General features: G+C 40.8%; 1 protein-coding gene across 9 annotated transcripts in view; it reads left to right on the plus strand.

The window, feature by feature from the left end:
• FANCC (FA complementation group C) overlaps positions 1-27,297 on the plus strand; it is a 299,481-nt gene that overhangs the window by 133,703 nt on the left and 138,481 nt on the right. For 5 of the 9 annotated variants that reach the window (XM_036904368.2, XM_036904367.2, XM_057498495.1 and 2 more), the window contains 4 exons: positions 2,291-2,493; positions 8,882-9,121; positions 11,183-11,267; positions 16,093-16,187. In XM_036904368.2, coding sequence (XP_036760263.2) covers positions 8,957-9,121; positions 11,183-11,267; positions 16,093-16,187 — 345 coding nt within the window. In that variant the 5' untranslated portion in view covers positions 2,291-2,493; positions 8,882-8,956. The remainder of the gene's footprint in view (positions 1-2,290; positions 2,494-8,881; positions 9,122-11,182; positions 11,268-16,092; positions 16,188-27,297) is intronic. The other 4 variants (XM_036904371.2, XM_036904370.2, XM_036904372.2 and 1 more) reach the window with 2 other exon arrangements.

Consider the following 27,297-nt stretch of genomic DNA (forward strand, 5'->3'; position numbering starts at 1 on the left):
CCGGTGCCAGCCTCAGGCCTCTGCTCACCGGTCGGTCTTTCTGTCCTGTTTCCCTAGTATTGGGGTCCCTATCCCTTTAAGACTTCCAAAAAGCGCTCGCCAAAACAAAACAGCAAAAAAGCAAAAAAAAAATGGGTCGCGCGCTTTTCTTATGTCCTCTGTCGCCCAGCCTCCAGTGCCTGCTCACTGTTCTTGCTGCCCTGTTTTCCTAGTATCGAGCGCCCTGCACTCTGGCCCGGGTGGCTGGGGCTGGGTGTTCGGCAGTCCTGGGCTCCGTCTCCCTCCCGCTCTGCCTGCTCTTCTCCTGCCGGGAGCTGGGGGGAGGGGCGCTCAGCTCCCGCCGGGCCGGGGCTTGTATCTTACCCCCTTGGCGAGGCGCTGGGTTCTCTCAGGTGCGGATGTGGTCTGGATATTGTCCTGTGTCCTCTGGTCTTTATTCTAGGAAGGGTTGTCTTTGTTATATTTTCATAGATATATGTTGTTTTGGGAGGAGATTTCCGCTGCTCTACTCACGCCGCCATCTTCCGCCCCTCCCCTATCCCTACATTCTTAAGTGTTAAGATGTGTCTTTTGTAACAGCATATAGTTTTTTCTAATTAAAAGCTTAGAGTATTTGTTTTTTACTTGGAGAATTTAATTCATCTGCATATTATATAATTACTGATATATTTGAGTTTAAATTTACCATCCTACTGTGTCTTTTTTTGGTCTATTCTGTATTCCTTTTTCTCTCCAAACTTCTCCTTTTGGGGGTTGTTTTTTATTATAAATTTTTCTCCTGATAATTTAGAAATTATATACTGCCTTTTAATTTTCTGTTAATGGATATCTTAGAAATCATATATGCATTTTTGAATTACTAAAGTCTAATATTAACACTTTCATCCTCCCTTTTCCTGGAAAATGCAGGGACTTTAGAATTGTTTAATTATGGCTTATATACTGTTGTTTTTATATTTTAATTTCTGCATGTATTTAGAACTTCAGTGATACTATTCTTATTTCATAAATATGAATTAAAATTTTCCCATCTGCCATCTTTGATGTTTTTCATTTCTTCTCACATCTCCAGACTTCTATCTGGGATCATTTTCCATCTGCCTAAAGAGCATCTTTATAGCAGGTTTACTATAAGCTTTTTGTAATCTTGATTCTTGAAGAGTACATTAACTGGATATAGTAACTTAGCTGGCCCTTTTTTCCTTTCACCATATTGAAGTTATGTTTTCTGGCCATCTTGCTGTATTTTCATGTATATTATCCATGTCTCTGTGTTTTCCTATTGTTTTTACTTTCCATGTTGAATTCTGAGTAGTTTCTTCTGATATATCCTCCAAGTTCACTATTGTCAACTTGGTCTAATCAGCTTTTAAACCCATCTGCTGAATTCTTAACTTCATTTATATTGTTTTATAGTTCTGGAATTTCTACTGTATTCTTTTTCATCTATAGAGTCATTTTTATAGTTTTCACTTCCTTAGTGAAATTTTGGCTTTTATCTTCATAAAGGACCTTCTTACTTACTTTATGATTTTTGTATAGCTTCTGAACTGTCTGAAATACCTCTGCTTTGTTCCCTTTGCTTCTTGTCCATTATTTTTGTGTTCATGTTCATGTTCTTTTTCTTCCTGTGTGCTTGGCTGTCCTTAATTATAATTTTTGTTATATTTGAAGAGTTATTTTTAGAAATTATTAGAAACCTAATATGATGTTATCTTCCTCCAGAGAGAATTTTGTTTGCATCTCCCAGGTACTTGACGGCACTGGCAGCCTGGGACCGCCTTAATTTCATTTCATTTTCAGTTAGGCTGAAGTCTCTGTGCAGGCTGGTTTACTTCTGGGTCACCATCCTCTTAGGGTGCATCTTTCTGGGTCCCACCCTAGTGTGGGTGGTTTGCTAGGACTCCCCTTGGCAGGCTGGCCTCCTACTTTTACCTGCTAGTGGGCCATCAAAAGAGCAGCTTTGCCTTTTAACCACTCCTTCAGGATCAGAAATGCCTCCCTAGGCCTGCTACCCTCTGTGCCAAGATCTTTCTCTGATAATTCCACACTGTCTTTCTGATTGTTTCATAATTTTTGAATTATGTTTTTATATTTCATGTAGTTTATAGAACAACTTTAAGCAGGAAGGATGTCTCACTTATACAGTCTATCATTATCTGAAGTAGCACTGATACTGGATATAACCTTAACTAAGTATGTTTACACTGAGTATATTTTGTACCTTACTTCTGCTTACTTCACTTATCCTGGTTAATCAAGAAAACTTACTGTAGACTTTCACTTCCAGCTGTTTTAGAGTAGCTAAAAGAGCCATGTTTTGAAGACACTGAAGAACTGCAAAGGAACTCAGGACTCAAGGGTTATGAACCTGAGTGAAGAAAGCTCAGAGCACTGAGCAGACACTCCACAGCCACTCTTCACTCTCGGGCATTTGCCATTTTGTGAGAAGCTGGGAGAGACCAAGACCCTGAGCCACCAAAGGTCAGAGAGGTTAGTAAAACTTGGCAATTTGTGGGGTCGTAGAGACATGCATTGGAATTCCAAAGGAAAAGATTTTTTGTTAATCAGACTACCTAAAAATGTAAAACTTCTGTACATCAAGAAATATCATAAAAGCATGAGAATGCCTAAAATTAGAAAATCACTATTTTCAACCCCTAATAGATCTAAAATGATCACCAATAGATTTTAAAACCTTTAGGGAAAAGGTTGATGGTAAACTTTATAATGCATGGATTAGTTGATAATATCTGAAACCACTGATCAGTTTCAGCATTGTGAGTGAGACATCCAAACATCACCTGCCTTTGATTTGAATCAGTGCCCCCATCACACCACAGTGAGGTACTCTCATGGAAGGATTAGCCCTGAATCTAATGAAACCTACAGATCCAGCTCTCAGTTTGTAAACAACATACAGGAGATGGCAAACGTGAAAGAGTACCACGTGAATTCATGTAGTCAAATGCACAAGTGTAAGAGAGTCTATAGGTCAGATGTGTTGGTTTTTTCAAGGGATAAGTGATATAAAAAGGTTTTTAAAAAGGGCAGGGTAATTGTTATTTTAAGGGAGACTTGTTTTTATATTTTTGTTACAGGTTAAGAGAGAAATATTGATATTTACCATATGCAACGTGCATATCTTGTTTGTATCCTAATATTAAAAGCCCAAATATAAAAGGAAAGTTTTAAGAAATTTGACCCTAGATGGGCTATTAGATGACATTATGTTGGCTTTATTGGGTATGAAAGAGATATTTTAGTTAAGTTTCTTCCTTTTGAAAGTCCTTATAAAAAGATACAAATCAAAGTATATAGGGTAGAGTGATACTGTAATTTGCTTTAAAAATTGAAAAATTTGGTAATTGTTTGAACTAGGTACTGGGTACATAGGGGTTCATTTGGCTGTTTTGTCTACTTTTTTGCTTATTTAAAAATACTCATTAAAACAGTTACTAAAAAAATTATAAACAAAATTTTTCTTGTATCACATAGCCTATGCTAAGTGAAACTCATAAGCCCCTCTCCCTGTCGAAAGTCAGCTCTTGAGTGATGTCAGCTAGAGAGGCAGAGCATTTTATTAGCTTAGCTTTTTCCTAGCTAATAGATGTGTGTGATTCCCCCACTTAAGGAGGCACACCTCACCCACAGTGTCACTAGTCTATATGGAGAGGCAGAGGGCAGTTCTTTGGGGTAAAAGTCAGGTGCATATACATTAAAAGGAGAAGGAAAGGGTGGTAGGCAGGCAGAAGCCACAGATACCACCACGGTTCACTTGTTGGTAGCTCAGCACATTCAAGCCTACTGCTTTCCACCTACAGCATTTTTAAAACACTTCCAACTAACATAATGAGATTTCCCTCAAAAAGGAAGATATTCCAAAGTAATGCCTGTTTAAAGTGTCTAGTCCAGGAGTTCTAGATGTCAGTTCCTCTTCCCATCTGTTATAGTCTATAAATTATAGACTTTAGAATATCTACTAATAATATACTCTGTATGTTCAGTAGTAGTGAGAGGAAAAAATGAAAGCAAAGGGAATTCTAAAAAATTACATGACATAGCAAGATGTATACAGTTAGCATCCAATATTTCACTCCTGCGTTCTGACCAAGTGGGTGAAAATGTGCGCATGGTGCAGTGCCGGGCGATGGTGCAGTGCCAGGCGATGGTGCAGTGCCAGGCGATGGTGGTGTGCGGGGCGTGCATTTGGGGTACTGGGCATGCAATGGTGTGGTACTGCTGAGCACACCTGACTTTGTGGGTTGGAAGATGGTCCAGTCACTGAGGCCTGCCATAGGCTCTCCCTGAATTTGGATCTCCACACAGGCTTTCAGTAGCATGGATTCCCTGGGTCATGTGAGCTGGTGAGCAGAGCACTTCACCACAGACCCTGTGCAGTGATTCTTACTCCAGGCTCTGCCTCTATTTTCTCATCACCCAGCAGCAGGAAAGTGGTCTGAAACCCATGCAGTGTATGTTGCCTTCAGAATCCTAGATAGATCAGCCCAGCATTTTGCCTTTTGGCAGGTATGAGGTATAGCTGTTTGCATTCACTTCATTTTTTGTTTATTATTAATCTTGAGTCAGTAATTAGTACACATGGCATTAAACTGAGAAAGTGCAGAAAGTTGTACAATAAAACCTACGTTCTTTCCTGTGCTTACTATCCAGCTTGCCAGTTCTCCTTAGTGGGGCAACCACAGGTTCTAGTTTCTTTTGTATCCTCATTTAGAGGGTGTTCAAAGGGAATGGACCTTTGGATCCTAAGAAACTTCCTAAAGTGGCAGGTCCTGTGTGTTCAGGGGATTTCTAGCCCACTGTCTGGAGCACATGCAGGACACCCAGATGTTCCTATTCTCCAGGTCCTAGGAGCCTGACCCCTTCAGCATGGTAAAACAGTATAATATCTTGTGTCCTGAGTTAGTATCTTTGAGGCAGGTCAAAGTGAAATGTTTTCTTATGTCCCCAGTTTATCCCAGTGAAGGACTGCTTTTCCAGCTTCATAACTGCAGTGTAGTGCCACGGGTGGTATTAATTAGCTTCAGTTGGGACCCACACCAGACATGCAGCTAGAGTTGGAGCCATCACTTGATTCAGTTCAGGATAGCCTAATACTATTGACTAAAACTCTTTGGCCCTTCATTTGGGGAAGTGGGGTTCTCTACAAATCACCAGAGGTAGAGCATTATTTTTTTGATAGTCCAGTGACTTTTCACTTGGCCATTGCTACTAGAAGAGTGAAAGAAGTCAGGGGTCCTGACTGCAGATGATTCATCATTGATCTGTATTACCTTCTTATCCCATGGACTTCTGGTTCATTTCCCTATTAGGAACACAAGCTTCACTTGTATATAATTTCCCTGCCTTGGCTCAGTAACCAGTTCTAAGCTCCCCTCATTTCTCCAAAGGTCTGTTGTCTACAACCCACTATCAGGTACCAGTTTGTAACAGATACTGTATCAAGTACCAGTTTATATTGGCTACTGTATCAGGTACGTATTTGTATCGGATACTGTATCAGTATATATGAGACTGATTCAGTTTATGGTTTTCAGTTGAAAAATCACAGAAACCAATAGTGGCTAATTTAAGCTAAAAAAAGAAAATAATATTGGAAGGCCCCTGGGTAGCTGACAGAATTCAGGAAAAGCCAAACCTGGGTGGAGGACATGACAGGGTAGCTCCAGGGATCTAGACCAACAGGATCTTTGAATGCCTTAGATCCATCCCTACAGCAATCGACACAAAATCCAGATTCCCAGATGAGTCTGGTCTGCCTGACTTGAATCATCATCCCATCCCTTACTTGATGGCACAAGGCCCCTTGATTAATAGACCCCCCAAGACTTGGGGAATGGAGGAGAGGAGGTACTGTGGGTAAAATTGCAATATTACTAGAATCTCTCACCTGGCTTTAGTGCATCTCCATATCAGTAGGTGTTTCCAAGGGGTGGAGAGAAGTAGCCCTTCTCCACATCAATAGGTAATTTACAAGGGCGAACAGGGCTTATCTGAACCCGAAAGGTTGAGTGGAGTTTTGCTGCAGCTGGGTCGAGAGAGAGCAGGACAACTGCTTGTAAGCAGTAAACGGGTTTCTTAAACTTTATTTCTTCCTTTGACTGATTTCAGTTTCAAAGGTATTTCGCCCTGGGATTTTTACCTGGAGTTACAGGTACTTTCCTAAGGAAAGCAACAACCAAAAGAAGGGAGGAGGAATGCTCAACAGGTAAACCAACAGATGCCCACTCCAGAGATTCCCATCAGGTCAGCGTCTCTCAGTAGGGATAAATGCCCATTAAAAGGAGGGAGGCCTTTTTCTTTGGGGGCTGCTCTTCTTAAGCGTGGCATTATGTTGGCATCCCTGGCCCCTGTTGTGGCCTGGACTAGACAGTGGTCAGCTAGGGAGAGGTAATGCGAGAGGTGGGAGCATGTGCCAGAGCTGCATTTTGTGGGGCCTCAGAGACTCAGGTCTCAGACTAAATACCAGCAGCACCTCATCCCCAAGCCCTCGCCCACTTCACAGGCTGCAATAGAGTACCAGGGCCAGGACCACTGTGCTGCATGACCCCAGAGCTGTTTCCATTTAAAACAATCAGATGCATTTCCATTGGTAAGCAAAAGGGTGTTTGTAATTTTGTTATAATAAAATAACATTTCTTTTCTGTCAAAAAGTTCTTCAATTTAGTGTCCCCAGATATCCAAACTAATCTGCATCTAGAACCATATAAACATATAAGAAATACATCAGTTTGTTTCTTCAGTTTATTTCTTTGTTTAAGGACACAAACTTTAGAGCTGGACTCTGAATTCAAATCCAACTGTTGTAGCTCTGCCATTTACTAGCAGTTACTTCCTTTCGGCTTTTACAGTCTCATTTTTGGCAATTAAGTAATCTCTCTGTGCCTGTGTAAAATGAGCATAATTAATAGTACCCATTTCACAGGATTGTTGTGAGGATTAAATTAACTAGTGTGCATAATGCATTTGAATGCATCACCAAGAGCATAGTAAGTGTATGTATGTAAAAGCTACTATTACTGTATTTATAAAATGGGATATAATAATTTTCACATAGATAACATAAAAATGCCTTTAAAAATGTCTTTTTGTGGGAGTTTGTGGATAAAATGAAGGTTCCTGTGGCCAGGATTCTCACCTGGCTCTGGTTGGCTAGCTCACTACACACGTGTGGGCAATGAGTTGTTATTGACTCTATATAGAGAGCCCTGCCCAGTGCTTTGGATAACACGCTGGCATAGCTGCAAGGCTGCAGGAGAGTAGAGCAGAGGCTGGAGTGGTGACAGCACCGGAGACAGACTCAGAGGACAGCTGTGTGGGCAGAGGGGCCCAGAGGCCGAAATTGGCTTCCTGCATGCAGACTCGCTCTGAGTGGACGGGATTTTAGTGATTGACCTGCCACTGTGGAAATAAAGTTGGGTATAACCTTTTCACCCCAAGAACATTCTACTGTCATTTTTTTGGTCACATTGAATCCATAGTGAACTTTCCCAGGGCTGGAACCCACTGGGAAGATAATGTTACCTTTTAAAAGTTAAATTGCTCTCTCTCGAAAAATGTTACGACATTCAGCTCAGAGCTGTACTTTGAAAAATGTCAGTGAATTATTCACTCCTTCATTTAGCATTTATTGTGTTTGCTGGGCATGTGCTAAATTCTAGGAGATCATGAATTTACATGCAGCGGAGTGAGCAGATAAATGCCCAGTTTAGTTACTGGTGGGATGAGAGCTGTGGAGGAATCAGCTGAAAGGCCTGGCCTGAAGGCAGGGAAAGTTTGCTGTGTTACATGCGGAGCAGAAGAGGGGCAGGGCTTGGGCGTGCAGACTGGGGAGGGGCACCGTGGGCGGTGGGGGGCTGTGGAGGAGCTGCATGTTCCCAGGGCCTTGGAGAGAAGTGCTGGTCCTGTCTTCAGGGAGCTGGGATTCTTTCCAAGGAGGTGGTGCGGTGGTTCAAGCCGGAGTTTGCTGGGTCTGATTTACATTTGGGAAAGTGGCTTTTGTTGACTATGTAGCTAATGAATTGGCAGGAGCAGGTGGGACCAGGTAGAAGACTCTAGGGAGTAAGTAGACTGGATGGGATGGGATGGTGGCAGTGGAGACGGAAAGAAGTGGATGGAGTTGAGGCACATGCTCACTGTGTAATTCTGCTCTTCTGTTTCACATGTGGTTCAGGTGTGGTAAGGCAAGTTGATGAGTTCTTATTTTTGGTCATTTAGGGCTCGTATACCTCCTCAATAATTGGAGTTTATCATATTTTATTAAAATATTCTTGTGAATGAATTGAGATCAAACATACACAGCAGTCTTTAATTAAACAGATTGTTCAAATTGGTACATGTGGAATGAATTCTTTTTTTTCTAAGAAGTGAAGAGAAACTGGAAAGAAAATTCATTGGACAGTAATGCATAGAGATATTTTTAACACCTAAATGAGAAGTCAGAAATGCATATAAAACGTTTGAACCTCAAAAACATTTCTTAGACACAGACTATTATTAAACGCCCATGGATGTTTTTGATTTCCCATTTTGTTAAAATAGTCAAATGAACTTCATAGAACATTTTAAAACAGCTCAATCTTAAAAAGACAATATACAGTATTATCAGCTGTGCTTTTTTGTGCATAATTAGCGTGTGCCTGCAGAGGTGCAGTGATTTCTAGTGTAATGATACTACTCACAGTAAAAAGGGGAGATGGTAAGAATTGGAGCCACAGCTGGGTGACACATTTCAGGTGATTCAGAGATGACTCCTCAGAAGGAGGTTATCTTAGTCCCTTGCAATCACCCTCTCTGCCATGGATTTGAAGGCATGATAAATTATGCTTTTAAAAGGCTTCCCTTTTCCTCTTTCTTATAGATTGATGTGCGCCCAGTTTCCTTCAGTGTTTGGCAGGCCTCTGGGAAGGTACAGCATCTTTGTTCTTTCTTGGAGATGGCTCGAGATGCGGTCAGCCTTTCTTCTGACTACCAGTTTTGGATGTGGAAGCTCTCAGTGTGGGACCAGGCCTCCACACTGGAAGCCCAGCAGGACACCTGCCTCCATCTGCCTAGGTTCCAAGAGTTCCTGAGGCAGATGTATGAAGCCTTGAAAGAGATGGTATGTAGTGGGCCACAATAACAAAGTTACTTTGTGCCATCGGGGACTCTACCAGATTCCACAAAGCCTGGCTGCTATCCAGGGTCAGGGACAGGGGGATATTCCTAATGTGCCGATGTACTGAGAAGACAAATTACCTGTAGGTAACAGAGAGAGGAGGTGGTTTTCTGGTCTCTGATTTATTATGGCTTCAGTCTTTTCTTCTGATTAGTTATATTGTCACATGGGACTTCATGACCAAACATGATGTTAACACCTTGTCAGGTAATAATTGGGGTTCTTTTAAAGGCCTTTGCATCTCTTAGATATTGAAGAGTTTGCTGAAGTGCTACCCTTTCCTCTGTCCTGTTCTAAAGTGGGCTCTACTAAGAGATGATGAATACTAAGATCTCTTATAAATACTTTTGGTGGTCTTTTCTGGTGAATATTATGATTCTGAGTATCCTCATTATTGTATAATTTATTGTGTTCAAAACTTGATATATTTTCATTTTGACATAAGATTTCTTATTTCTATTGCAATGAATATTTTTATGCATGTTTCCATATTATGAAAATATTTGTTTTATATTTTTTAATTTTAAAATGAAAAGCAAAATTGTCATTTAACATAGGTGTTCTTGTGTTAAACTTTTTCCCCTTAAAGAATTAAGGAATTTGGAGAATAATTCATGTTGATGATATAAGTATGTCTTTTTAGAAGTGAGAATACCATCCATATGAACAAACAAAATGCTCTTTTTTTATTGAAGCATAGTTGATATACAATCTTATATTGATTTATAATATATATTATATTGATATATATATATTATAATATATATATATTGATATACAACACAGTTATCTGCATTATTAAATCCTCACCCCAACTAGTGCAGTTAATGTGGAAAGAAGGGAACCCTCCTATGCTGTTGGTGGAAATGTCAATTGGTGCAACCACTGTGGAAAGCAGAATGGAGGCTCCTCAAAAAACTAACAGTAGAAATACCATGTGACCCAGTAACTCCACCTCTAGTAATTTACCTGAATAAAACAATCTCGATTTGAAAAGGTATATGCACCACTATGTTTATTGCCACATTATTTGCCATAGCCAAGATATGAAAGCAACCAAAGTGTCCGTCAGTAGATGAATGGATAAAGAAGAGGTGGTACATGTACACAATGGACTATTATTCAGTCCAAATGCCAACTTTAAAAAAATTTTTTTATATTAAGACTTCTGTGCCTTGACCTTAAAGTAGTCCCAGGAAATCTAGGATTGGCCTTGATGCTGAAATGAATGTGAGTTTATCGCTGCGGCAGTAGGAAATGCTTACTGTTTGAGCTCACATGCACTTTCTCTCAGCATGGTCTTGCTTTAAACTTTGTTGGAAGGTAAAGAAGTGGGAAAAGGGCCAATTGTACAACAGCATGTATATTTTTAACCTCAAGCTGTTTTCTACTTGGTTGAGCTTTTTTGTCTCAGATTTTAAGTTGTGTGGTGAGTATGACCTATTTAGCATGCAGTGGTCAGAACAGCAGTAAACACAGATACATGTCTTTATGCTTGGCTGCTTTTCTTTCTTACAAGATCTAGAGTTCTGGACCTAAACCATCTTTGAAAGAGCCTCACTGAAGCTGAGTTAGGAAACTCTCTGATTATGTTAGAATAAAAAAATAGAATGTTGATATGGAATTATAGATATTAATCACCAAAAAAATTTTTTCCCAGTATATGCATCTATGTTATTTTTAAATAAGTCCTTTCCTCACAGTTTCATATTATAAATAAGGCCTTTCCTGAGTAAAATAAAGTAAACTTTGTAACAGTATTGATTTTACCTCAGTGTGCCATATAACTTAGTTTTGGTGTCCTGGTATAAGGATGCAGCAAGGTGGTTGCTGGTTAAACTTTATTTGAATTACTTACCTAAAGCTCTTCTCTAATATTTTTTCCTACTTTCCTAAAATACATATAAACAGTAGGCATTTAAGCCGTCAACCTGTAGTGTCAGCCCAGTCTTTCTGAGTTGCGAAGTGTCCTCTTACTGACCAAAACATAATTTTCTTTTACAGGATTCACATACTATCATGGAAAGATTCCCCACAATTGGTCAACTGTTGGCAAAAACCTGCTGGAATCCATTTATCTTGGCATATGGTAAGAATCCCAAGCATGTTTTCTCAAAATAACAAGCATCTAATAATTCTAATGTTCTCATTGTTTAACAAAATACATTGCTTTAAATTATAAACCTTTCTCCTGTTTTTCATGAAACAGCTTATCAAATGTATTTGTTCTTCCATTACAAAGATGGCATCCTTTATTCTTGTCCATATATGTTTGTATATGTCTATAGAAATAAACACACATATGCATATACACACCTGCAGTTCTGTAGGAAAATAGAACTTGTGTTATGGGGCAGAGCTTCCAGATGATTAGCATAGCCTCATTTTTAATTCAGTGCAAAATGGCTGTATAACAATGAAATAATTTGTTACATATTAACACACTGTTTTGCATGTGTAAAATCATTTTTCAGAATCCATATCCTCCCATGGCTCTGCCATTCTTTAGGGGTGACATTTTGGTTTTACTCAAAGTTAAGAGGAGTCTGTGGGCCCTTTGGGGGAGGTGTTCCTTCCCTGACCTCCTGACTCCTATCTGTCCTGCCTCATTTCCTGTTTAATCCTTGGGGACTATACCACCTTGCAGTGTAGCCATGTCAGATTACTAACAGCCTGAGGTCACAGACCCAGGCCTGGGATGTGCAACTCCTTTGCCTAGAACTCTGTTCTCAGCTCTCGTCCTCACAAACCTTCAAAATAGCTGTGCTGGGGCTGCATTAGGAGCCTCTCTTAGTGTCTCCATTGCCACCAGTGTCTCCCTGCATTACAACACTTTCTACACTGTTTATAGTTGGTCTGCCTGTTTGAGGCCCTGGAAGACTGCTCTACCCCCACCCTCACCTCTCTCCCCCTTTCCACATATGTCCTCTTTCCCCCTGAGTTGACTCTTCCTCCTCCCACCCTGTCAGCTTGTTCAAGTTCTTGATCTAAAACGCAAAGCCATCACTGTATTTGCCTACCAGGACCACACTTATCTTCCCTAAAGTAATACAGTTCATTCAGCCCAGTGTTTCTCAGACATCTCTGACCAGAAGTACGCGTGCTGTAATGTCTATGTGTATGTATGTATGCACACATATGCATATACTTATACACACGCACATTTCATGAAAGAATGTTCATTTTTATTTTGCACAACCCATATTCACTGTACTACTTTAAAACTGATCTTCATGACCCAGAACTAATTTCACAACCCACTATGGATCATGACCAAAAGTCTCAAAATCAAAATCATTGAGCTTGGCCATTGAAACTGATGGCAGGTGAAAGGACAAGAGCCGAATATCTCCCAGTTAAAGGCACCACCTGTTGTTAAATACTGCATGGATTCAATGACTGATTTTTAGGAAGAAAAGAGAAATACTGTGCCCTTTAAGCGTATGTGGTAGGTGTAAATTCAGAAATGTTAAGATGTAGGAAGTTGGTATTGTGGAATAGTAGTCAAATGAGAGACATTGTTCATTTTATGCTGGGCACTGTTTTCTGTGGGTTGTGGATCTAACTGAGTTCTTGATGAGAGTCTTGCAGGATAGTAATTAAGGATTAGAGTAAATAAGTTGCTTTCCCCACAGCATTGGTAAGAACCGGGGTCCCGCCCCTCTAAAGCCTGCATTGCTGTGATGCTCTTCCTGTAATCACGCCATTGTGGTTGAAGTGTTCCAGACCTGTCTTTACCACTAGCCAGCTTCATGTGAATGTATATATTCACCTGATAGAGAATTACTAGTTTTTTTATATGCCAGATCTAGGAAAACATGGCTCAAAACTTCTGCCCCCTGGAAGCTTCTAGTCAGAGATAAAAGAGACCTAAGCTGATCAGCCTGACTCAAAGTAGTAGTTCCTATTGTGGAGCTCTGAACAAAGAGCCGAGGGGAAGGAGGGTTTCACAGGGGAGGGCGTGCTGGACTGGCTCTTGGAGGACAGTAGACGAGATTGGGTTCCCTAAGACGAGTCACCAGACTCGCCAGGTCTCAGATTCCTTATTTGCAAACGTGAGAGGCTGAGCCGATTTACCCCGATCGCCTTAGATTCGTGTCTGCCTGTGATCTCCCCTTACATATCTCCCTTGACAATCAGGAACATTTTCCACCTCTCTGTTTCCTGTGTGTGTCACCTTTAGAGCTGTCCGTTAGATTTCAGTCACCTGTTGAGGCGTGCCTTCACTTCTGTGCTCCTGGAGGGACTGACCGACAGGCACAGATCATGAGTAATCAGATCATGCCTATGCCACCCCTGTAGTTTCATTGTCTTCCAGGGAAGGCTCTTTCCTTACTGCTTTATAATATCAAAATTACTTCTAAGTACAGTAAAAGGAGGAAGTTTCCATCCAGGAAGGCTGTAACACTTGTTTTACTTAATATTAGGTGAGAACAGGATCAGAAACAGGGATAATGAGGTAGGAGAGAGGATTTGGAAGCAAGAACACAGCACAAAGAGAAGATAAAAATAGGTTGTAATAGGGAGGGAGAGACGCTGTTACTGTGTGGCATCCTCAGCCATTGTTTGTGGCTTTGCCCTCCTGGCTGAGCAGGGGAGCTGTAGCCTCACCCCCTCACTGTTAGCTGTCTGTTGCTGTATAACCTGATCATTTAGAACAATAAATATTTATTCTCTGAAAAAATTCTGCCTTCATACTTCTAAATTATAGAATTAATTTAGCTCATATTTATAATTTCAGTTTAAGATGTCAAGTAAAATATTAGGCGGCAAATGCACATTGGTGGATTCCTGTTGTCTCACTATTGGGTCAGCCCCAGGCAAGTTCACTGTGGACTCAGTGAGATCGATGGATGACAGTAGGATGGTCCTGGGGTAAAAGGGTTTATTACCCGGCTTGTTCTCCCCGTGATAGGTTGAGCACTAGAACTCCGTCTGTAATCCTCCTTGTCTCTGCCTCCACTCAGAGCACTGTGCCGAGCTCTCTATATAGTGCAATAATAGCTTATTGCCTATGGGTGTGGAAACAGTAGCCTAGCAGCAGGCCAGTTCCATCATCAAGTGAGGGTCCTGGCTATAGGAACCTTCACTTTATCCACACCTGTCCCTTCCACTCATTCTTAGGATCCAAATTTGCACCAACATGTATGAGTGACTGCCCCATCTCACTGAAATGCCCTGTAGGATGCTCTATCCTATCCTTGGGGGTGTGGGAGCATGCCTGCAGGGGGGAAAGGACAGCCTGATGGTTGCCAGCCCCTCAGGAGTGCTGACGACACTCAGAATAACACTCAAGCATGGTTTGAGTCTGCAGACCCCTAAAGCAGAGGAAGCTCCTCAGCAGTACATTTCAGTGTGCTTCTGTGTGGGGACTCTGGGCAAGGAAAGGCACCTCCTAAAGGCTAAGTGACAGTTTCTCTGGCTCTTCTTTTTTTTTTTAAATAATACACTTGTTGATCTAAATGTGCCGAATCATTCACCAGCTGGGGGAAACTTACACCTTTTGGAATTTTTTAGATTAAGTTCCATAAAGTAACATTTTCATTCTTTTTCTCCTTCTCGCCCTCCTCTCTTAGCAGTGAGTTCTGGTTTTGGAAATTTTCCCATCAGGTTGCATTCTTTTTAATGGTGGAAGCTGCTTGCATAAGACAATCATGGGGTGCATCTTTCACTCTTGTGAAGACACTTATAATTTCTTCTAATATTAAAGCATAGGAAGTACAACAGCCACATTTTTTATCAGTAGCATTGGTTCAATTTGAAGAAGTCTAGAATCTGCAGAGGTTAATTTATATAATTATTGAAATAAACAAATCTCAGGCAAGCCAGTGATGTATTTGAGCTCATAAAAACTAGGAAAAAAATCAATGTCAGACTAAGTCCTGATCAAGTTTGTTCAGAGATGTTAGTTATTGGGAAAGCCTAAGCAGATGTTTATAAGGAGAACATGGCTTTAAAACGTGCTGTCAGCATCCTTTCGTGTGGTTGAAATGCAGAGGTAGCTTGCTATGGTTTGCAGGTTCCTTACTTCTTGGTAACATGGGCCTTGGAAATGCTGTGCCTGCAAGATCGCAGGGATAGGAAGGTGAAGGGCATCGGCAGTTCTCGGAGGACTGAGTCCAGCTGCTGGGTCTCCTCAGCTTCCCCTCCTGCCTTGGGCTAAAGCCCACAGCTGCAGGGCTCTAGTTCAGGTACCGACACCTTCAGTTTTCAGGCCTCATTTTTGCTTCAGTCATAATATAAAACCTCCAAGTAGAATGTACGTATTTGCCAAAAGAAAAAAAAGAAAATGGCTCACCAATAGATGTTCTTGCCAAATAAAAGATTTCAGTGTTCAGCATTTTCATCACATATTTGATAAAGTTTTAAATTTTTTGGTAAAGCATTAGGTTTCTGTTTTATCTATTTCATCCAAACTATTTGGTACTCAACAGAACATTTAAAACACTCCTTTTGTTAAATTTGTTTTTGATAAGTGAGTGTATTTTTGGCAAATTAGAAAATTAAAAGATTAAGTCAGAAATATTGACTACTGCCTGTCACAGGTATGCTGCCTTAAGAAGGGTGACATTGCAAATGGTTTGCAATGTGAAACAGAGAACTGATCTCAAGGAAAGCCTGCCTGGTTCTTTTGTTTCTTTCTGTCATTCCCTTTTGGCTTTAAAACTTGCTGTTGTACAGAAAGGGAACCAGGCACAGGAGGGCTAAGCTTCCATGATTCCAAACCCACAGGAACAGAATCCTCACAAAGTTGAGTTTCACATGGTCCTGGATGCTTACCTGTGAACTTAGTAGTTTGAGATTTTCCTGAAAAAATACATAGATTTCTTTTAACTATATTGTTTACAACATTTCTATTTGGATTACCTATCCTTCTATCTATCAAAACCCGCTCATTTCCGCCCTCCTTGCAGATGAAAGCCAGCAAATTCTCATGTGGTGCCTTTGTTGTCTGATGAGTAAAGAGCCACAGGATTCTGGAGAACCAAGACTTAACTCCTGGACGCGGGTATGAGTCCCTCTCCCCCAGCATTTCCCGTTAAATTGATTGTTTATAGGCACAGCTTTGCCAGTCTGGTTCTGTGATGGTTTAGAAACTTTTTCAAACACACTTAGGTTATCCTGCCAGGTGGAAGGCTCTTCAAGAGATGTTATTTTTGTTTGTGAACTCCATAAGATAACTGGGCTTGGGTGCATTTCCCCATGTCTGTGAGACCTCAGGTGTGGCTTTGAATACTTTTCAAATACTAGTTACTTGCAGCTAATTAGAAGAATGTACTCTGTTCCTTGAGCCATTGTTCTCCTTCAAAAAGCTGTTTTTCCGTACTAACCTGGTTTAAAACTTAAATAATTCTCCTCCAGGTATACTTCTCTGCCTCTCTTGGGACCTAGTCTATAAAAAGCAGAATCCGGAAGTCCCTTGGGAGCAGAAGTCCTTCCTTTGTCTCCCAAGGTTGGTCCCCCGCCAGTGCACAGATGAGCAGCTGGTACTACTAGCTGGCTGCTGCTCATGCTGTCAGACTGGTTACGGGCTGTGCAGGTCTAGATAGCTGACAGCTTCCTGCATTCCCCGGTGTTCTGCTTTCTCTTTCAGGGCAGCACAAGCCAGAGAATATTGTAAGGCCAAGCTGCGGCTGCCCTCAGCACCAGCACATGTGCTGTTCTTTTCTCTTACCCCCTCTGTCCTGCTGCAGTAACCCCGAGGACTGGCTGGTGCCTGTCAGGCTCCACTTAGCACGCATGTGGTTCAGATTACTGTTTAGCATTATGAAGTTACCCACCTGGAGTAATGCGTACGGTTTTGTTTACCAACCTGGTGATGTCATTCCACTCACTGCTTTTTACTGTTCCTTTGTTTTATGCAAAGTTGCTCACAGAGATGACGAAGACAGTATTTGTACTTTCCTGTTAGGTGAAAGAATTACTGAAGGGACAACAGAAGTGAAAAGAATTGGATGAGGGCAGGAAAGAGGGCAGAATTTCATTGGAAGGAAATTTATGTAAAGAGCTGAAGAGAGGAACTGATAAGTAGAATCAGGGAAGAAAGGGTATGAAAAACAAAGTTATAGAAACAGTAACATATTTAGTCTTTGATTTTCTTAAATTGTTGCTTTTGTTGAGTATCTGGTATTTTAATGATCATTTAAGATGTGTTTTTGTATTGGCCAGATCACTAATCCTGAAATAGGCCATTTAATAAAGGGTTTTTAGGGTGATTGGGTTAACTTTCTTCATTTAACTCATAACTGTATGAGCCTAAATTTAAATTTCTAGCCTTGTACTTTATCCTGTGGGTTTCTCTTATGTAATGCCATGTCCACTTATCAATAGGTACTTACTAAGTATAGCATAGGGACATAAAGTTAACATTTAAATTGCTTCTTCCAGGGTAACCAGATCATTCCAAGGTGATGTGGCTGGTGCCTGGCAGAGCTGTTCTTAGGTGTGATGGTGACAGAGTAGGGACACCTACTCAGACCTGGGGGTTTGGACGTGTTTGCTGGAGGAAGGGATGTGTCAGCTGAATTTTACAGGGTTACTGGGAGAGGAGGGACAGAGTTAAAGGAAGGATATTCCTGTGAGAAGAAAGCACTGGGTGAGAAAACAACTTAGTATTCAGGGAAATGCATGTGCTCATGTGGGCCTGAGCTTGGGGTTCTCTGGGGTCAGTGATGAAGCACAAAGCCTTGGGTTTAATTCTAAGAAGTTTTTATTTGATCTTGAAGGCAGTGGGGAAGCCACCAAAGTATTTTAAACAGAGAAATCTTATGGCCAGGTGTGAATTTTAGAAATAGAGCAGCAAAAAGAAGTTGAAGGGGGGCAAGGATGGCGTTCTGATGCTATTGGAGTGACAAAGGTGAGAAATCCTGCAGCTAGGTTTAGGGTACAGTGAGTTAGGGGTCCCCAAGACCTTATGGCAGCTAAAATGCAGATGTTCTTGGTTGTAGGTAGAGGGAACACACTGCTCTCATGAGAGTGAGCTGGTTTGCACTTAACAAGATGACAGTCCTCAGGGTCTGGGGACATTGGAAGCCGTGGGTGAGGGTGACTTTACCTGACAGAGTACCTAGTGTGGGAGCGGTAAGAGCCTGGGGACAACCTTGGGAGACAATGACGTTTAAGGAGTGGGGGGAGAAGTCAGCTACACTGCAGACTGGAAGTGGGGTTGGAGAAGCGGGAGAATAGCGGCAGCAGGTACTGGTCCCACCCACGGCTGCGGCTCAGCACTGCCCAGCGGGCACAGAGGACATGCTCCCCAGGTGGGTCAGCGTCTTCCACCAGCTGCTGTAAGAAACATAGAAAGAAATAAGTGAAATAGATTTTGATAATATTTAACCCAATATATGCAAATTCTATCATTTCAACAGATAATCAGTGTAAAAATTATTGAGATGATTTTAAATTGTTTTTCATCCATTGACATCCATTTACACTTACTTACATATCAGATCTTCTGATGCTTAATTTTCAGTGGAAATTTTTGACCTGTATTTAGAGTTCATAAAATTTGCAGTTAAAAAAGTAGATTCAGAAGAACAATCCCAAATGAGTAGTCTAAAGTCACAATTATTGAAACTGGAAAAAGAATAACAAATGAGGCCCAAAGTTAACAGAAGGAGGGACATACTAAAGATCAGAGAAGAATAAATAAAATTGAGAAGAATAAAGCAATAGAAAAAATCAGTGAAACCAAGAGCTGGTTCTTTGAAAAATAAACAAAATAGATAAACCCCTAGCCAGACTTACTAAGAGAAAAAGAGAATCTATATACATAAACAGAATCAGAAATGAGAAAGGAAAAATCCCTATGGACACCACAGAAATACAAGGAATAAAAGAGAGTACTATGAAAATATATGCTAACAACCTGGATAACCTAGAAGAAATGGACGACTTTCTAGAAAAATACAACCTTCCAAGTCTGACCAAGGAAGAAACAGAAAATCTGAACAGACCAATTACCAGCAACGAAATTGAAGTGTTAATCAAAAAACTACCCAAGAACAAAATCCCTGGGCCAGAAGGATTCACATCTGAATTTTATCAGACATATAGAGAAGATATAATACCCATTCTCCTTAAAGTTTTCCAAAATATAGAAGAGGAGGGAATACTCCCAAACTCATTCTATGGAGCCAGCATCACTCTAGTACCAAAACTAGGCAAAGACCCCACAAGAAAAGAAAACTACAGACCAATATCCCTGATGAATATAGATGCAAAAATACTCAACAAAATATTAGCAAACCAAATTCAGAAATACATCAAGAGGATCATACACCATGATCAAGTATGATTCATCTCAAGGATGCAAGGATGGCACAACATTCGAAAATCCATCAACATCATCCACCACATAAACAAAAAGAAGGACAAAAACCACATGATCATCTCCATAGATGCTGAAAAAGCATTCAACAAAATTCAATATCCATTCAGGATAAAAACTCTCAACAAAATGGGTATACAGGGCAAGTACCTCAACATAATAAAGGCCATATATGACAAACCCAAAGCCAACATCATACTTAACAGGAGAAGCTGAAAGCTCTTCACCCAAGATCGGAAACAAGACAGAGATGCCCACTCTCCCCACTTTTATTCAACATAGTACTGGAGGTCCTAGCCATGGCAATCAGACAAAACAAAGAAATAAAAGGTATCCAGATTGGTAAGGAAGAACTCAAACTGCCACTATTTCCAGATGACATGATATTGTACATAACAAACCCTAAAGACTCCACTCCAAAATTACTAGAACTAATATCTGAATTCAGCAATGTTACAGGATACAAAATTAATACACAGAAATCTGTGGCTTTCCTATGTACTAACGATGAACTAGCAGAAAGAGAAATCAAGAAAACAATTCCATTCACAATTGCACCAAAAAGAATAAAATACCTAGGAATAAACCTAACCAAGGAAGTGAAAGACCTATACCCTGAAAACTACAAGACCCTCAAGAGAAATTAAAGAGGACTCTAATAAATGGAAATTCATCCCATGCTCTTGGGTAAGAAGAATTAATATTGTCAAAAAGCCATCCTGCCTAAAGTAATCTACAGATTCGGTGCAATCCCTATCAAAATACCAACAGTATTCTTCAACAAACTGGAACAAATAGTTCTAAAATTCATATAGAACCATAAAAGACTCCAAATAGCCAAAGCAATCCTGAGAAGGAAGAATAAAGCAGGGGGGATCTCGCTCCCCAACTTCAAGCTCTACCACAAAGCCACAGTAATCAAGACAATTTGGTACTGGTACAAGAACAGACCTACAGACCAGTGGAACAGAATAGAGACTCCAAACATTACCCCAAACATACATGGTCAAATAATATATGATAAGGGAGCCATGGATATACAATGGGGAAATGACAGCCTCTTCAACAGCTGGAGTTGGCAAATCTAGACAAGTACACATAAGAGAATGAAACTGGATCATTGTCTAACCCCATACACAAAAGTAAATTCGAAATGGATCAAAGACCTGAATGTAAGTCATAAAACCATAAAACTCTTAGAAAAAAACATAGACAAAAATCTCTTGGACATAAACATGAGCAACTTCTTCATGAACATATCTCCCTGGGCACAGGAAACAAAAGCAAAAATGAACAAGTGGGACTATATCAAGCTGAAAAGCTTCTGTACAGCAAAGGACACCATCAATAGAAGAAAAAGGTACCCTACAGTATGGGAGAATATATTCATAAATGACAGATCTGATAAAGGGTTGACATCCAAAATGTAAAAAGAGCTCATGCACCTCAAGAAACAAAAAGCAAATAATCCAATTAAAAAATGGGCAGAAGATCTGAACAGACACTTCTCCAAAGAACAAATTCAGATGGCCAACAGGCACGTGAAAAGATGCTCCACATCACTAATCATCAGAGAAATGCAAATTAAAACCACAATGAGATATCACCTCACACCAGTTAGGATGGCCAACATCCAAAAGACAAACAGCAACAAATGTTGGCGAGGATGTGGAGAAAGGGGAAACCTCATACACTGCTTGTGGGAATGTAAATTAGTTCGACCATTGTGGAAAGCAGTATGGTGGTTCCTCAAACTCAAAATAGAAATACCATTTGACCCAGGAATTCCACTCCTAGGAATTTACCCTAAGAATGCAGCAGCCCAGTTTGAAAAAGACATATGCACCCCTATGTTTATCACAGCACTATTTACAATAGCCAAGAAATGGCAGCAACCTAAGTTTCCATCAGTAGATGAATGGATAAAGAGGATGTGGTACATGTACACAATGGAATATTATTCAGCCATAAGAAAACAAACCCTACCATTTGCAACAACATGGATGAAGCTAGAGGGTATTATGCTCAGTGAAATGAGCCAGGCGGAGAAAGACAAGTATCAAATGATTTCACTCATCTGTAGAGTAGTAGAAAAAAGAAAAAACTGAAGGAACAAAACAGCAGCAGACTCACAGAACCCAGGAATGGACTAACAGTTACCGAAGGGAAAGGGACTGGGGAGGATGGGTAGGAAGGGAGGGATAAGGGGGATAAAGGGGCATTACAATTAGCACGTATAATGTAGTGGAGGGCAAGGGGAGACACGGGGAAGGCAGCGTAACACAGAGAAGACAAGTAGTGATTCTATAGCACCTTACTACGCTGATGGACAGTGACTGTAATGAGGTATGTGGTGGGGACTTGATAATGAGGGGAGTCTGGTAACCATAATGTTGCTCATGTAATTGTATGTTAATAATACCAAAATTTAAAAAGAAAAAGAAAAGAAAAAGTAGGTTCACATACCTGAACTGTTCCCAAGAAACTTAAAACTCAATCTACTGTCAGCTTTTAAATTTAAATTTTTTTGTGCTCACTGCATTTGAAGCACTTAATAGCCATATGGCTAGTGGTCCATGTATTAGATGGGGCAGCTACAATGCATAAAGCAAGATAAACACTGTAACGTGCAACTTGTATTTAGCCACTAGGAGGAATGATCTTGGGAATTGGGAGGAAGTAGCCAGATTGCTACAGATTAAGGTACAATTGGGAGGTGAGGAAGCAGAGATGATAAACTCTGATTACTTTTTGAAGAAACCTGGCAATGAAGGAGGGAGAGAGGAGGTTGTAGCTAGATCAGATCATAGGACTGGGTTAATTAAAATAGAGAAAGTCCTAAATATGCTTTACTCTAAGAAGGAAATGCTAATAGGGAAGGGTTGGGGATGGAGGGGATTGGGAGAATGATTTCCCTCCTAACTGTGGAGGCAAATCTGTAATACTAATTGACAAAAAGATGTGTAGGAATAATATTAACTATCTAACTTGCAGGAACCTAAAGCTAATTATACCTATCACAAGTCAGGACCTACAGCATCGTTAATGTTGGCCATAAATGGAGCAAGACAGAGATAGTTGTTGGGTTATGATGAATCAGCTGTACATGTATTAGGTATACTTTCTCTTAGAAGTGGTATTTTCTTCATAAAAGTTTCAAAGTGACATTGCACATTAGGCATGTGTAACTTGTCATCCGGTATCCTTCTGAAAACTAAATAAAAGCCATATTTAATATTTGTTAATTCAGTCAGTGAGCACTGACCTAGCACCTGCTATATGCCAGCTCTTCTAGTTGTGGCAGTAAAATCTTGGGTCGTTCTGTGTTCCTGTAGCATCACAAGTGTGACTGAACCAACCCAAGTCAGAAACCAAGATTTTATTCTATAAATTCTAAACTTCAGTAAAGACTCAAATTAATTACTAAATTTCAAAATGTTGGACTGAGTTTTCCGAGTTGTATTTTTAGAACAGAGATAAAATAAAAATTCTCTTTGATGCTGGCCATATGTTAGCATATAATAATATGTTATGCTGAAAATACATTAATAACATTTTTTTTTTTAGTTTTACTGGTAAACTCAAATGTACTGTCAAATAACCACTTTAATGGCTATTCCCCACATTTTAGAGACTATTGAAGTCACAGGTCTCTTTCTGGACATTTTGCTTCTTGACAAACTGAATTTTACTGGTGAATCCATTGAACAGATACTTTCTGAGCATTTACTGTTTCCTGGGCCCTGTGCCAAGCTGAGGGTACAGGCGTGGATCTGAAGAGTCTGTTCTCAGAGTCTGTAATCCAAAGGGAAGGTCTCAGGACTGCCAACGTAGACAATAACTGTCTTCTCTGGGCAGGACCATACCACTGTCATTTTTTGTTCTGATGTGAAGAAAAACAACAAAATACCAGGAGGAGAGATCAGTCAAAAGGTTTTTATTTGGCCTTCACTCCCTTTCCAAATGCAGTGCTGAGCACTACCCAGATGCTCTGTGTTGGGTTAGTCCTCTGCCTCGTTCTTTAAACAAAGAAAAACCTTTTAAATTACAAAAGGTAACAAGCATACAGAAAAATGCATGAAGCACGAATGCCAAGCTTAACAACTTGTTGCAAAATAAACACCCCTGTACCTGCCTCCAGGTCGGGAACTAGAACATTGCCTCCTAGAGGCACCCTGCCCTAAACAGCCCCTTCTTGCTCATAGGCCCTTAGACCCCTCTAGTGGTGACCGCCAGCCTTTTATTTACATTGCTTTAATTACCCAGTGCTGTTTTAACTGCATGTATATTCTTCTGTGTTGGGTTTTGTTCAGTATTATATTTGTAGGGACATGGTTCTGGGTGGACTTTTCTGTAGTTAGTTCACTTTCATTGCTGTACAGTACCCCATGTTTATTAATGTATTGTAGTTTGTTTATCCTTTCTGCCTTCCACAGAAATGTTTCCAGATTGGGGGAATTAGGAACAAAGCTGCTATAACATTCTCTCACACGTGTCCAGGGTCCAAGTTTGAATATCATCCAGAAGCAGGATTCAAGGTTATGGGACATGCATGTCTTGAACTTTAACTCATACTAAGTTGTCTTGCACAGTGGTGGCACCAGTTAAAATTCCTGTGATCCACGTGTGAGAGTTCCATAGCCTCCCTGTCACTTGGCGTGGTCAGACTTTCAGAGTTGTTGTTCTGGCAAGGCGCATGTGGTCGTATGTGGTCGTATGTAATATGGTTTTAATCCATGTTTCCCTGAAGCGGAACCTCTGTTTTGTGAAGTTCATGTTCAGGTTTCTTTATGAATTTTCTACTTGGTTGTCTTTCCTTTTCTTACTGGTTTGTAGGAATTCTTTGTTTGTGCTCAGTATGGCACCTTTTAAATTCTTTGTGGCTATTTTTTCTACTCTCTGGTTTGTATTTCCTCATTGTCTTTTAAATTTATCAATCTTTCCTTTTGTGGGTAATAACTTGTAAAGCAGACTACCCTTCCCTGATGTGTATGGACCTCACCCAATCAGCTGAAGGCCTGAATAGAACAAAAAGGCTGACTCTTCCATGAGGGTATCTCTGTATTGGAACCTCATAAATGATTGTTCTTGAGTGAATCCCAATTGATGTTTTGTTGTTTTTAATGTAACACAGCACTGTCAGGGCATCCCACAGAGAGTGTCCTGAATTCCTAGAAAAGCAGTGGCCTCAGATATGATGGTACTTGTGCAGTGCACAACAGTCAGGGGCTGCAGAGACACTGAGGTAGGTTTGGCGCCAGCACAGCCGCCCCGGGACTGGCCAGCCGAGGGTAGATGCTGATACTCTGGGGACGTGCTTATGTTTACCCTGTTGGTAATCTCTTCTGTTATTTGTTTTTGTGCTGTTTGGGGTTTTAAAATGCTAGCCTGGCCCAGCTGGGTTTGGAAACCTAGGGAAAATTATTGTCCAAGTTGAATGATAGTCCAAAAGGGAAAATAACATATTTCCTGAGGGTGTCAGTGAAAAAAAGCAGAGATAAGGTGGGATTCAGGGACAAGGCTAGGGCTGGAGGGTCTTCTTCCGTAGCTCCACTCTGGCAGAACACTGGCCATCCTACCTGAGGGCTGTCTCTCTGGTTTTGTTTTACTGTTTAAGTAACACAGTATTGATATATGTTCCCACCTTACTCTATTTGCCCGACTTTTTGAAACCTCAAGTATTTTTTTTTTAAAGATTAATTGGTAATTGAATTTTTATATTCATGTGTAATGGGTAGTTATTCATTGCTTTCCCAGAACCCATTTCCCTCCTTCCCTGCCTCCCTCCAGGACCCTGGTTTCCAGCTCTGCTCTGTGTATACATCATCTCAGTGAGAGTTAGCCTCCCAGGGCCGGGATGTGTCCCACCTGACTTAACTGGCACAGCCCTCCCGTTTCCCTGGCCACAGTCATTGGTCAGGGTCAGGATGGTGAACACTGGAGACAGTGCTGCAGCTTCTGTTTGAATGACTGGGGAAGTGGATTTGGTCTTTGCTGCTGAACATGCATTAGGCACAGAGTCCCTGAAGGGGCTCAGTCACTATGGGACCATGAGAGCAGAGCCTGCCTGGGAATGGCCTTAGTCCTGAGGAAACATAGCTGCGAAAGAGAAAGAGGGCCGTGTTCACCACTGTTTGGGCCCTGGACCAAGCCTTTTTGGGACTTAAATGCTCGAACACATTCCCTTTTCTGTTGAAGCCAGTTTGGTTTAGAGTTTCTTTTCTTTTTTTTTTTTCTAGCAACCAACCACATTCTAATAGAGACAACAGACTTGTTTGGGGACTTCTTAAGCTGTTTCCTTGAAGGGTTTGAGACTCAGGTATACATGGACACAAGTGCAAAAAGAAAGAAAAATCTTATTTATTTAAAGGATACTATGAATAAAAAGGTGAACTTCAAATGGTTATAGTTTCTTAAAAATTTGCTTTAATTCCTATTTGATTGATAGTTGTTTTTCCACCACCACTCACTGTGGTAGACGTGTTTTAAGGAAGGCATCCTCAGAGAGGGATGTCATGAAATGCCCCTGATTTTTGTCCCTAAAATCTAAAATCCGTCATCTGTCCCTGAACAGAAGTGTCTCCTTGGGAGCTTAGGACCCAGCACCATAGACCTGGGACCCACAAGGAGTCTCGCCCACCTGTGAGTCCAGTAATAGGCGGACAGATGCTGTCTGGGGCCGTGCAGCTCCCACCCCTCAGCCGAGGCACCTGGGAAATGCTGACTGGGTCAGGTGCCATGGATTCAGGAGCCTTGTAGGAGTGTGTCTTTTACAAGAAAAATTCCAGTACTCTGTTGAAGCAAAAATACAAATTTGGACTCACTGGAGCTGGGGTTATTTGCTTTATTGGCTCAGTGAGAAAGGAGAAGGTGCAGCCAACGCCCCCGTGACACACTCAGATTTCATGGGCCTGCTGGGTGGGCCACAAGCAGACTGTGGCCACTGGGAATAACAGGACATGACCGGCTTTGCAGGTGGTCAGTTTGGCCTGAGTAGTGGGACCAGGGTCCCCCTCACCTCACACTGACCTCTGTAGCAGCAGACTGAGGGGGCAGAACCCAGTAATGGGATATCAGTACAGATCTTACCAAGAGACTGGCCTGCAAGTGACACCTTTATCCCACAGACAGCTTACCATATAACAAAGGACTGGCCATATGAATTTCTTTAAAAGTACCCCTTTCTTTGATTTTCATCCCCATGAAAATCCCTCTTTCAGTCACTTATGAGCTGTATACTTCTTTATTCTCCACATTTGGAATTTTCACATATTGTGATTTTAATTTGATGAATCCTTATTTTTAAAAAGCTTCTTTGCAATCACCTTTAAAAAGCTTAGATATTTACTTTGAAAAGCTAAGACATAACTTAGATATTTTATGTAAATACTGCCTGTGGACCATCTCAGAAAAATAAAGCACAAGGAAAAACTTATGTTCTAAAAATAGTATTTGTTAAGACTTGCAGAATTCGCAAGTGCAGACTTAAAATTGAATATCATAAAAAGTCAGATTGTTTAAATGGGGTGAAGTTAACCAAAAAAAAAAAAATCTCCTCTTGTTAAACAGTTAAGCACTAGCCATGATGGTCTTTTATCCACCCAGACTTCTTGCTCATTAAACTGGCCTTGACCTGTGAAATCACTCACTTGCATGAAGAGCATTTGGACTCCATACTAGGTGATATCTGGCCTGTTCTGACCAGCAGCACAACATACACACCATGTGACTGTACACAGGCCATCTGGGGCATGGGACCCTGCTACACTGCACAGGGCTCTTACTCTGC

Source organism: Manis pentadactyla, chromosome 3 (assembly GCF_030020395.1).
Source record: "Manis pentadactyla isolate mManPen7 chromosome 3, mManPen7.hap1, whole genome shotgun sequence".
NCBI classification, from domain to species: Eukaryota; Metazoa; Chordata; class Mammalia; order Pholidota; family Manidae; genus Manis; species Manis pentadactyla.